Genomic DNA, 12,653 nt, shown 5'->3' with positions numbered 1-12,653 from the left:
CCCCCAGATCACCGGAAATGGCACTTTCCGGCTTGAAAATGACCAACCATATGTACAATTTTGCCTGAGAACCAAGTTTTTCCCAATAGTTTATTTTCATTCATAACCTTTTTCAAGATTGTCACCAGTCACATATCATGTTCGACCTCATCGCATCTCCTGTGGATCATTACTTTTGTAGGTATTTCTATGTAACGCCCCACAATACCCGTCAGCCCCACTTTTCAAGGTTTTAAGCCCATTATTTGTTCAGAATTTGAATAATAATTCACTTCAAAACATACCCATAATGTTGCACAAAATTTCATTTATGGACAACCAATATAGAAAAAAACCCTTCAACCCGTAACAGACCGGTCAAAATTGCACGCGTAGAGGGAAGTATGATGAAGAATGTTGGTCAAGGAATTTCCGAAAATTCAGACACAGTTAATTTATTGGTGTACAAATATTAAAACCTCTTATAACGGCTACTATAAAACTTCGAAATCATAAACAAATACCAAAAAAATGTGCTCGAGGGGGAAGGGGCGGTCTCCACCTTTCGCCCCCCCCCCCCTCTTGGCTACGCGCCTGCGGTTAGAAATCTTGTAGGAAACATGCCAAATGGAAACCCAGTGAACCCATATCGATGTGGATCATATATATGATTGTACGTACTTACACTCATACACACGAGATGTACAGACATCATGATCATAATCATGAGTGACAACATGCTATACGGTCACAGGTCACAGAAACGACCACGGAGAGTCATTTACTTCATGCAGCATGTGTTGGATGAAGTTTTAGCCACCGCCAAATATGATTTGGATAAATAATCTCATATATATATGAGATTATTTAATCAATAGGAATGGGGCTTAATACCAACTGCATTATGAGACAATCTACAATAAGCTCATGCTAATTGTTAAGGCTATATATGAATGAAATATGGTCCCAGGCAATAGCATAAGTTATAAAGCTTGCATCTAGCCATTGTGGCAGTCAATTATGGACACCATGCAGTAAGTCTCAGATAGGTGCTAATTGCCCTAAACCCAGTTACTAGCATATTCCTAATAGACAAATACATGCATAAATACAAAAATAATGTAAAACCATACATACCTAAGATAAAAAGAATCTTTCATATAAATAGCATAGACAGACCATTAGATAAACTATATTTAGGGTCAACTCCTGACGGGAACTGTCACAATTGGAAAGAACATACATTAGCTATGAACTAGCTAATGGATTCCACAAAAGATAAATCCTAATATATATACAGGTGACATATATAGGCTTAGTGTAACCTTCAGAGTACCCATTACAGAAATAATTTACACAATCCAATAAACAACATTGGCTATACAGGGCTCATTTTTAAGCCTTTCGGACAACCTTGCCTTCATATTTGGTTGTCCGAATGATTTTTTGGTTGTCCAAATGAGAGCACCAAAAATTAACAAACAGTGTAAAAGGTTGATTTGAAAATGTTTCATTTATTAATTCACTGAAATCAAGTTTGGTATTCAGTTGGTATAATGATTTTGGCCTTATTATGTCTGTTTAAAGGAGCCCTATCATGCTCTTCTCTTGTTCCATATGGAGACTGGTTAGGTCTTCTTATACGCTGGGCCTGCTGGCTCTTAGACAGAACTGAGGTGTCACCACATTCTAAGACAACAAAATCTGGGACAGTGTGGTTATAAAAGTATTCCCCAAGTTACATTACTGGAGTTGCCTGACATCGTGTACACTGACGTTTCAAATATATGCCCAGGGATTACTTTTTTAGTTATGATTCGTCCTGCGATTTCCTAACGATTTCCTAACGCGTTGCGCGAGAGCCGTATACGCACAATGTATCGATTTAGTCTTGTAGGTGAGTACCATAACGTTAAGCTATGCAGGCCTAGTCTATCGGTCTGAGGCATTTAAGTCTTACTACTAGTGACTAGTCCTACGGAGATCAACTTTGTGAAAATCTTGGACAGAACTTTATTGTGTAAAGTTATAGACATTTTATGTGGTGTAGGACACTGTTCATGATTAATGATGTTGGGTTGCGGAATTCACTGGTAGTGAAAAATGATATCTGTGATTGTTTCTGATCATTTCAAGAGACAGAGGGCAAGCCCTGGGTATACAGTGCCAGGACATTGCAGCAACATACACTAGCATGCCATATGCGCACATGCACAGTATAGTACTGTATACACGTTGTACTGCAGGTAGCTTGTCATATGTGTCATGTGTGTGCGGCCATGAGGTTGAAAGCCAGCATGCATGGTCATGGCCACCATGGTCTTTAGTAGTGCTGATAGTCGTAATCGATTAATCCCCAGTAGTCGCGATTACACTTTTGAAGTTAGATTAATCGTGATCAAAACCTAAGTTGCGATTACTCAACTACAAGCTAGCACTACACATAATCTGCTTTTGAAAAATAGCCGAACCTATCAAAACAACACTAAAACAGTTTGTCAGCAAATATCGCAAATGTGCAGGTTCTCACAAAGGCACAATGCTATACACAAGCACTGTAGCTGTGTTAGAAAAAAAGCACAAGTCTGCTCCGCTTAAATTCATGCTCTTGTTTTGCAGAGCAGTATTCAGTCCAGCAATGTTTGATTATTGCGCATAATCCCAAATTTGAAAGTTATTAATCTTTGACGATTTTAAAAGTATATTTCATTTCTTCAAACATATGTTTATAATTTCTTCATTACTGGCCTGGTTCACATTTATAGGATGTCTGATTGAGTGTGTCGATTGCGATGTGATTTAATTTCAATGTGCCAAATATGTGCCTGCTATCACGCTAGGCTAGAGCCTAGCCTAGAACGTTGAACGTCCTAGATCTACAGAATACTCTTGCATAATAATCATCACACAGCTACAAGGTTTTACATCTATTCATTGTTTGCACGTTTGCTTTATTAGCGCTAGTAGTTGTAGTAGCCTCGTAGATTCATTCAAATGTTTACGATTTACTATGAAGGATTTTATGAAACGTTGTAGATTGAAAGTTGTTCACAGGCTTTGTTTGGTAGATGTTTTAACATGATTTGATTAAGACACCACAGATAATACAACTTCCAGTCTAGCCAAATAGGGAGATAAATAACCAGCTGATCGTCTTACTCATTGAGAAACACCAACAACACTCAACAACTACTAAGACACCAGGTGTAAACAACTTAGTAATTAGTCCCAGAGAATGAGCTCATACACAAAGAGGTGGACATGGGTTACCTGTTTGCAGAGAACTCCATTTCATGGGAAAGCTTCGATTTTGAATCTGTTGGCTTATGGGTTAGATATTAGTATTGGTTTACTCTTATTGGTACACATGAAGGACAAAGCAATGTCATTCCAAGAATAAGGGTCATAAAAACTTCCTCCACTTGACACAGTAGTTGCAGAGTCAAGGGGTTTCACTGGCCATAATTATTTATGAAGGTAAACTGGTTATCTTAAGAAAAGTTTGCATTTAATCTCATGTTATTCATAATGCCCTTTTTCACTGTTTTTATCAAAAGGGTGCTGTTCAACAAATGCTTATAATCCCAGACCCAGGAGCAGCTTTTAGCCAGTGTGAGTTATATACACCAGACTGTGAAACCCCGATGCGAGAGATTGTCAGTGAGGTAAGAACTTTTTCAGAAAATATTTGTGTATAATCTTATCTTGAAATATATTCTGAGCAGGCAGGTTTGACATGATTTAAAGGGGCATGCTTCGAAGTATATGACAGTGACATTATCAAAGATGAATATGTTCTGTATTCTAATCTTAGTACAATGTTGTTAAAGTTTGCTACACCACCAAAGAAAGATTCACATAGGTTTATTTCCCACAACAAAGCACCTCTGAAGTAACATCAGAACGATCAAAGTTGATATTTGAATTACTGTAGATGCTAATTATAAATGCCATCATTGGAAATTGAAATCAAATCCCTGAATCTTGCAGTCACTCTGTGTTACCCACTCTGTTTGTTTTCACTCTGTTTGGTAGCACTCTGTGTGATAGCACTGTGTGTGGTAGCACTGTGTCTGCACACTGTGTGGTACCACCCTGTGTGGTACCATTCTGTGTGGACCACTCTGTGTGGTACCATTCTGTGTGGAAGACTCAGTGTGTTACCACTGTGTGTTTTACCACTCTGTCAGGTAGCACTCAGTGTGGTACAACTGTTTGTGGTAGCAGTGTGTCTGCACTGTGTGGTACCACTCCGTGTTGTACCATTCTGTGTGGACCACTCTGTGTGGTACCATTCTGTGTGGTAGCACTCAGTGTGGTACCACTGTGTGTGGTAGCACTGTGCCTGCACACTGTGTGGTACCACTCTGTGTTGTACCATTCTGTGTGTACCACTCTGTATGGTACCACACTGTTTGGTACCCCTCTGTCTGCACACTGTGTCGTACTACTCTGTTTGGTACCACTTTGTATTGGTACCACTCTGTATGGTGCCACTGTGTCTGCACACTGTATGGTACCACTCTGTATGGTGCCACTCTGTGTGGTACCATTCTGTGTGGACCACTCTGTATGGTACCACACTGTTTGGTGCCCCTCTGTCTGCACACTGCGTCGTACTACTCTGTTTGGTACCACTTTGTATGGGTACCACTCTGTATGGTGCCACTGTGTCTGCATGCACACTGTATGGTACCACTCTGTATAGTGCCACTCTGTTTGGTACCATTCTGTGTGGACCACTCTGTGTGGTACCTACTGTGTGGTACCATTCTGTGTGGTACCACATTGTATAGAATCATAGTTGATGGGACAATCTGGTGTCTATCTCACTACCATTTCAAAGAAAGGAATCTCCCCAAAGATCTTTTTTACAGACCGCTACTTGACAATTTAAAGTCATTCCCACAGTCACGTTGGATAATAATACCCACACTTTGCTACAGCTAATTGCCCTAAATTTCAGCATAGTTCTACCGTACTCGCAAGTAGTTTCCTGCCAAATGGTTCTCACGAGTTCCATTTCACGCAGGTTTTTTTGTCAGATGCTCTAACAAGGTATTTTGGGAAGAAAACGATTCAGGGCAATACGTACATTTATACCTGTTCTGATACCGATTCTACGCATTACTATCCAAATACTTAATACTTTTTAAGAAAAGTCACCCAGGAAAGAACCTGGGCTCGAAAAACCAACAACCGATGACTGATCCGCTCCCAATCCCAGTCCCCTTGCATCGAAACGGTGTGATCATCGTCAGGTGTGTATCACGATTCCCCTTGAAGGGAACAGATACTAGAAATGATCTTAACCAAAAGTCCGAGAAGCAAATACTCAGTTACCTGGTAATTCCCTGGATACTGTACCGTTTGTGGTTGAACTGGGCCCCTTGGGGTTAGTGTAGTGTACTGTACTTTTGTGTTGAAATGAAAGACATGTAAACAGCACTGATATTTTGTACTTTATATTCTCTTCATCAAATCTTTAAATAAGTTGCTGAAAAAGAAAAAACAAAGATGGGAAAGTCATATTAAAATGGCAAATACATACGTAGGCTAGGCACGTTGATATTTTACATATTATTAGGGGCTTAAGTTGTGTGCTTGTAAACACGGTAACTGAACAACGACAAGTTGGATTGAAGTCATACTTAGTACATACATGCGCCATAGAGGGTAGATGAACCCTATTGATTTTGGTGCTCATCTCATGAATAATGAGGTCACAGGTTCAAATGTAAACATTTTCAGAATTGAATTTGTGTTAAGGTGTTAAGGTGTTGGTAGATAGTGGGTACATGATAATGTGTTGTGTTAAGGTGTTGGTAGATAGTGGGTACATGATAATGTATGTTCAATGTGATATTATGCACATTTATTAGGGGGCAGGGCCTGAGTTGATTTTGCTAAATGTAGCTTGTAAACATGGTAATGTGTTGATTTTTCAGCTGTGTGTCAGTTGAGATTTGCTACCAACTATTTACTAAATGAAACAGCTTTTCCTTTTTTTTATTTTTATGAGAAACCAAGGTAAGTGTCATCATTCAAGCTGTTTAATTATTGTCATAGCAGCCAGTAGTGCATTTAAAGTAAATGGATATAGAACTGGATATAGAACTTAAAAGTCTTGTGATATAGAGTTTTGTAATTAGGAACACAGATCAGAACAATTTTTGAAAATTTCTAACATTGATAATTTTAAAGAGGTTGTTTATGAGCAGATTTGACTTTTTTTTTATCTGAAAATGTTTTCAAAATAATTTTCAGTTCTAATACATTTGTAATGTAGAGCTTCCCCAAAAATCTGGCATTGGAACTGTCTCTGTACTGTGTGCATTCTGGTATTCATGTTTTTGGTTTTGCTTTGTTTCTCTCTATGTTAACAGGATGAACAGGATCCATTTGGCGATTTTGAAAGAGGGGGTGTCCATGAAGGATCAGGGTTATCATCCTATGAATTCTCAGACTACTTCCAACCAGAGGAAAGTGTAGCTCCACCTGAGCGCCCAGATCCGAACCGACCTGAAATAGAGGTAAACATACCTTTTCTTTCCTCCTTCAGTCTGATCAGGAAGGGTCAAGATAGCATTTTGAAAAGACCCAAAGAAATGTCATAATTTATTAATTCATTTATTTGTTGTATCACCAATTGTGTACAATGTGAAAGGAAGTCTCCTACTTTGTTAAGTCTTAAAAAGACTTTAACAAAGTTGGAGACTCCCTGGAAGAAAAGAAAAAAAAATGTACAAATATAAATAATACAGTATATACATATAAAGATTAAATATACAGTAATAATAACCTAATGATGCTGAGATGGATACGTGGATAGATTATGTAATACTAGTACGAGTTAATAAACTCCTTTTTCAAATGTCTGGTGAATGTGGGTTTTGAAGGTATAGACTTCAACTTTTTTGATAGATCATTCCACATTTATAACATGAATAATTTTTTATCTTTATGATGTTAAATGATAGAAACAGCTGCAGAGGTCTCCATACTATCATTGAAACATTAAGAACTCTCACTGTATCCTCACTCTTTTAATGACTTATTTCTTTGTACATAACCACTTTTCCTGATTTGAGCCAGTAGATTTTTTAAGCACTGGCATTTTTGGTTCCTTGCTTTAGCAAAAGGAACCTATGCAGTCAGGTTGGCGTGTGTGTGTATGTGTGTGTGTATGTGTGTGTGTGTGTGCGTCTGTGACACTTGATTGGGTACGCTCTATCTCAATAAGGGAATGTTGGATTGAGGCCAAACTTGGACTATAGATCCCCCATATGGAGAAGGTGTGCCCTATTGTTTTTGGTGCCCACAAAGGTCACCAAAGGTCAGTTATGGTCCAAAAACCGAAAATATTAAAACTGCAATAACTCCCAGTGCCAATGTGTGACAAGGTTGATATTTTGGGACAAGTTGTGAACTGGTTAGGGGAACATTTTCAAACTTAACGGTCATGTGATCGAAGGTCAACAAAGGTCAATTAATGATAAAAAACTAGTATTTTTGCGATAACTTGAGAACGAAATGTCCGTTAGGGATGGGAGTTGCTTCAATGTAATCCAATTGTCGACCCGCATCTGGGTGACCCTTGACCTCAATTTGACCTATGGTGACCTTTACGTGTTTTTGGGGATTTTTACAGTTTTGATGCTATTTTCAGATGTCAAAGGTACCTTTTGATCACAAATGTCAATAGGTTGACCCCGTGTGACCTTTTTGTGCAAAGTTATATGGGGTCAAAGTTTTTCGGTCGGAGTTAGAATGGCTGTACAGACTTGTCGTTTAGTTTTTTGGAATCAGGAGATTAAACTACATCTGAAACCAAGGTCAAAAGGTCAAAGGTCACATTAGAAAAAATTCGCTTATTTTGGGAGGAAACGAGCAAAAAAGAAAATGTTTGGTTTTGATGCTAGATTTGGATATCAAAGGTACCTTCCGATCAAAAATGTCAATGGGTTGACACCCGTGTGACCTTCATGTGCGAAGTTATATGAGGTCAAAGTTAATTTTCAGACATTTAATGCAATTACTTTCAGTTCCAAGGTGTGACACGGTTGATATTTTTGGACAAGTTGCAAATGGTATAGGGGAATATTTCCCAACTTAATGGTCATGTGATCCGAGGTCACCAAAGGTCAATTAATGTTAAAAAACTAGTATTTTGTGGGGAGAAAATGGGCAAAGACAAAAATGTTTGAATTTTCATAGTTAAATGCTATATTCACGTTTCACCGATCAAAAATGTCAATAAGTTGACCCAAGGTGACCTTTGAGTGTTAAGTTATATGAGGTCAAAGTTAATCTTCAGACATTTAGTGTAATAACTCCCAGTGCCAAGGTGTTACACGGTTGATATTTTGGGACAAGTTGCAAATGGTATAGGGGAATATTTTCAAACTTAACAGTCATGTGATCCGAGGTCACCTAAGGTCAATAAATGATAAAAAACTAGTATTTTTGCAATAACTTGAGAACAAATTGTCCGTTAGGGTTGGGAGTTGCTTCAATGTAATCCAATTGTCGACCCGCATCTGGGTGACCCTTGACCTCAATTTGACCTCTGGTGACCTTTTCGTGTTTTGGGGATTTTTACAGTTTCGATGCTATTTTCAGATGTTAAAGGTACCTTCTGATCATAAATGTCAATGGGTTGACCCCCGTGTGACCTCTGTGTGCGAAGTTATACGAGGTCAAAGTTAATTTTCAGACATTTAATGCAATAACTCCCAGTGCCAAGGTAAGACACGGTTGATATTTTTGGACAAGTTGCAAATGGTATAGGGGAATATTTTCATACTTAACAGTCATGTGATCGAAGGTCACCAAAGGTCAATTAGTGATAAAAAACTAGTATTTTTGCGATAACTTGAGAACGAATTGTCAGTTAGGGTTGGGAGTTGCTTCAATGTAATCCAATTGTCGACCCGCATCTGGGTGACCCTTGACCTCAATTTGACCTCTGGTGACCTTTTCGTGTTTTGGGGATTTTTACAGTTTCGATGCTATTTTTAGATGTTAAAGGTACCTTCTGATCATAAATGTCAATGGGTTGACCCCCGTGTGACCTTTGTGTGCGAAGTTATACGAGGTCAAAGTTAATTTTCAGACATTTAATGCAATAACTCCCAGTGCCAAGGTGTGACACGGTTGATATTTTTGGACAAGTTGAAAATGGTATAGGGGAATATTTTGAAACTTAACGGTCATGTGATCCAAGGTCACCAAAGGTCAGCTAATGTTAAAAAACTAGTATTTTGGGGGAGAAAATGGGCAAAGACAAAATGTTTGAATTTTTCATCGTTAAATGCTATATTCACGTTTCACCGATCAAAAATGTCAATTGGTTGACCTCCGGGTGACCTTTGTGTGTGAGGTTATGTATACAAGTTCAAAGTTAATTTTTAGACATTTAATGCAATTAAATCCCAATGCCAAGGTGTGACATGGTTGATATTTTGGGACAAGTTGTGAATGGGGTGGTGGAACCTTTTCAAACTTTAAAGGTCATGTCATCTGAGGTCACCAATGTTATCATATCTGTTGACCCGCTTGTAGGTCACCTTATATTTCTTACATTTTTGACGCCATATTTAGATCTCAAAAGTGCCTCTTGATAAAAAATCCGATCACAATTTGTGATCACAAAAGTGTTGGCTATAGTGTTGGTTACTTTATGGGTACATGTAGGACCACAATTACTTGGACTATTTGAGTCCAATCTTGCTTGATAATATTATGTGTATTGACATATACCCCTACGCAAGGAACCGCAGTGCCCTTGGGCTCTTGTTTAAGCAGGGATTGAAACTGTGAAATTCTATGCCTGATCTTACAATTTCCACATTTCATGACCCATCAAATCAGAGTTCTCACAGTTCTCATCAAGGTCTTCTGTTTTGTGACTTCAACATTAGTACAAGGTCTATAAATTTAAGGCATTTTATCAAACCTATTTACATCGTATCATGATGGTGAGCATTTTGACATTAGGACAAGGTTAAGTTAAGGCATTGTATAAAACCTATTTACATCCTATCATAATGAAGAGCATTTTGACATTAGGACAAGGTTAAGTTAAGGCATTGTATAAAACCTATTACATCCATCATAATGGTGAGCATTTTGACATTAGGACAAGGTTAAGTTAAGGCATTGTATAAAGCCTATTTACATCCTATCATAATGGTGAGCATTTTGACATTAGGACAAGGTTAAGTTAAGGCATTGTATAAAGCCTATTTACATCCTGTCATAATGGTGAGCATTTTGACATTAGGACAAGGTTAAGTTAAGGCATTGTATAAAACCTATTACATCCATCATAATGGTGAGCATTTTGACATTAGGACAAGGTTAAGTTAAGGCATTGTATAAAGCCTATTTACATCCTATCATAATGGTGAGCATTTTGACATTAGGACAAGGTTAAGTTAAGGCATTGTATAAAACCTATTACATCCATCATAATGGTGAGCATTTTGACATTAGGACAAGGTTAAGTTAAGGCATTGTATAAAGCCTATTACATCCATCATAATGGTGAGCATTTTGACATTAGGACAAGGTTAAGTTAAGGCATTGTATAAAACCTATTTACATCCTATCATAATGGTGAGCATTTTGACATTAGGACAAGGTTAAGTTAAGGCATTGTATAAAGCCTATTTACATCCTATCATAATGGTGAGCATTTTGACATTAGGACAAGGTTAAGTTAAGGCATTGTATAAAACCTATTACATCCATCATAATGGTGAGCATTTTGACATTAGGACAAGGTTAAGTTAAGGCATTGTATAAAGCCTATTACATCCATCATAATGGTGAGCATTTTGAGCTCCAAGTTTAAAAATTGTAAACATGATAACTAAACAACTACATATTTTTTTTAACTCAATACTTGGTGTTTAGATCCAGCTTGGTGGGTGTAAGAACTCTATTGAAATTGGTGGAGGTCAAAGGTCATTTGCAGTCAACATATGTCAGAGTCTGAAACCCATGTAAACATGATAACACAAAAAGTACATATTTGTGGAACTTTATAGTATGTAGATCCAGCTTGGTGAGTGCAAGAACCCTATTGAAATTGGAGGATGTCAAAGGTTACATGAGGTCAAAGTCTGTAATCCTTGTAAACATCATAGCTCCAAAATTAAAGCTACAGTTCGTCTGTGAGTTCTCCGATCACACAATTTTCTTTTGGTGAATATAGTTTTGTCAATTTCACATAGTGGTCATCAGGATTTATCAAATGGTCTCAAATGTGGCTCAAGGGGTCCAACAGGTTATCTCAAATGGTCTGAAAATTGGCCTTATTCTAATTGGAGTTAAACTCGATGACTTTGGCTTTGGCAGTAAGTTTTGAAAACATTTTACTAGATGTATAAAAATTATGTACTGTAAAGTCTTTGCGGTCACTGATAAATTGTTTTGATGCCCAACAAGTGAGTTTTACAAATAAAGAGCTGGAAATCTCTGATATTTTTGGTTCTCAGTTAATTCTTGGACAAATTTAACTCACATGCTCTACATTATTCAGATAGTTATGTGTAATATTTAGCAAATTATATGGCACGGAATTACAAAGCCAATTGGCTTTCTGGTTTGTAGATGTAACTGTTACTCAGATAAACTGTTGCAAAAAGGGATTTGCATGGTTACCAAGATCCTGGGCAGACTATGTACTGTTGATGCTTAAAAATAAACCTAATCATGTTTGTAGTCAAATACAAGAACCAACAGCTGCTAATTATCAGGAGAAATTAGGTGGGCCAGGTAAGTTAGTTTTAAGACATACAGTACACCCGTGTGCATGTAACTTGCGCAGTAGAACACTATGCAAAATGGGCAAGTTGTTATACTGTTCAAATACAAACATGTAAAAGGCAGGTTTTGTTCACATGGTTCTTATTATATTGTAAGCCGCAAAATTCAAAACCCTCAAACTGCTACATGTGTGAAAGTATTCCCTGCAGTTGCGTATATTATCAAAAAAAGCTTGTCGAAACTTGGCCTGCTTATTAATTTTGTTTGTGTGCTCTTTCCTCCTTCACCTGCTGATGTGAGAGAATCCTAACTGGTTGAAATTCTTTTGGGGGAAAGTGCCTTATATTACAGAGAGTTGTATTTTAGATGTCAATAATATTGACAAACCTTTCCTTCAATAATAAGTGGTGATTCTCTGTGGGATGTTAATTCACAAGATAGTATGAATTGTTACCTTGGAATGTGAGAAGTTCAGAGAAGTTAATAAGGGACACTTGACAGGTGCTTAGATACAGTGTGCAGTACTATGTTATTTCTAAATCTTTAAGAGAATATTTTACTTTCGTTTGGGTCTGATGGTGAATGCCTTGTGAGCCATTTTCATTTTTTTCATATCTAAATTAAAAAATCCTTACCATTTCCTTAATTATCCAAAATGTACAAGTCTATTGTTCAACTACTTCACACAGCATAAAGAGTGAAATGTTAGTCTAAGTCAGCTTGTAGGAAATTGTATCGAATAAAGAACAGGGATACTCTCTAGGGTACAATAAATAAGCAAACTATGTAATATGTAGGCCTGTTTGTTCAAGCACAACTGCAAGAGCAAAGACAAGGCTCTAAAATTATAACTTATTTGTTGTAACATGCAGAAAGCCAAACCACATTCCTATATTTTC

General features: G+C 37.5%; 1 protein-coding gene across 2 annotated transcripts in view; it reads left to right on the top strand.

Annotated features, from left to right (window-relative positions):
* LOC139964225 (uncharacterized) overlaps positions 1-12,653 on the top strand; it is a 184,854-nt gene that overhangs the window by 57,882 nt on the left and 114,319 nt on the right. For both annotated transcript variants that reach the window (XM_071965669.1, XM_071965668.1), the window contains exons 5-6: positions 3,537-3,644; positions 6,366-6,512. In XM_071965669.1, coding sequence (XP_071821770.1) covers positions 3,537-3,644; positions 6,366-6,512 — 255 coding nt within the window. The remainder of the gene's footprint in view (positions 1-3,536; positions 3,645-6,365; positions 6,513-12,653) is intronic.

The sequence above is a fragment of the Apostichopus japonicus genome, chromosome 22 (genome assembly GCF_037975245.1).
Source record: "Apostichopus japonicus isolate 1M-3 chromosome 22, ASM3797524v1, whole genome shotgun sequence".
NCBI lineage: Eukaryota > Metazoa > Echinodermata > Holothuroidea > Aspidochirotida > Stichopodidae > Apostichopus > Apostichopus japonicus.
This window is presented reverse-complemented; position numbering and strand designations above follow the sequence as displayed.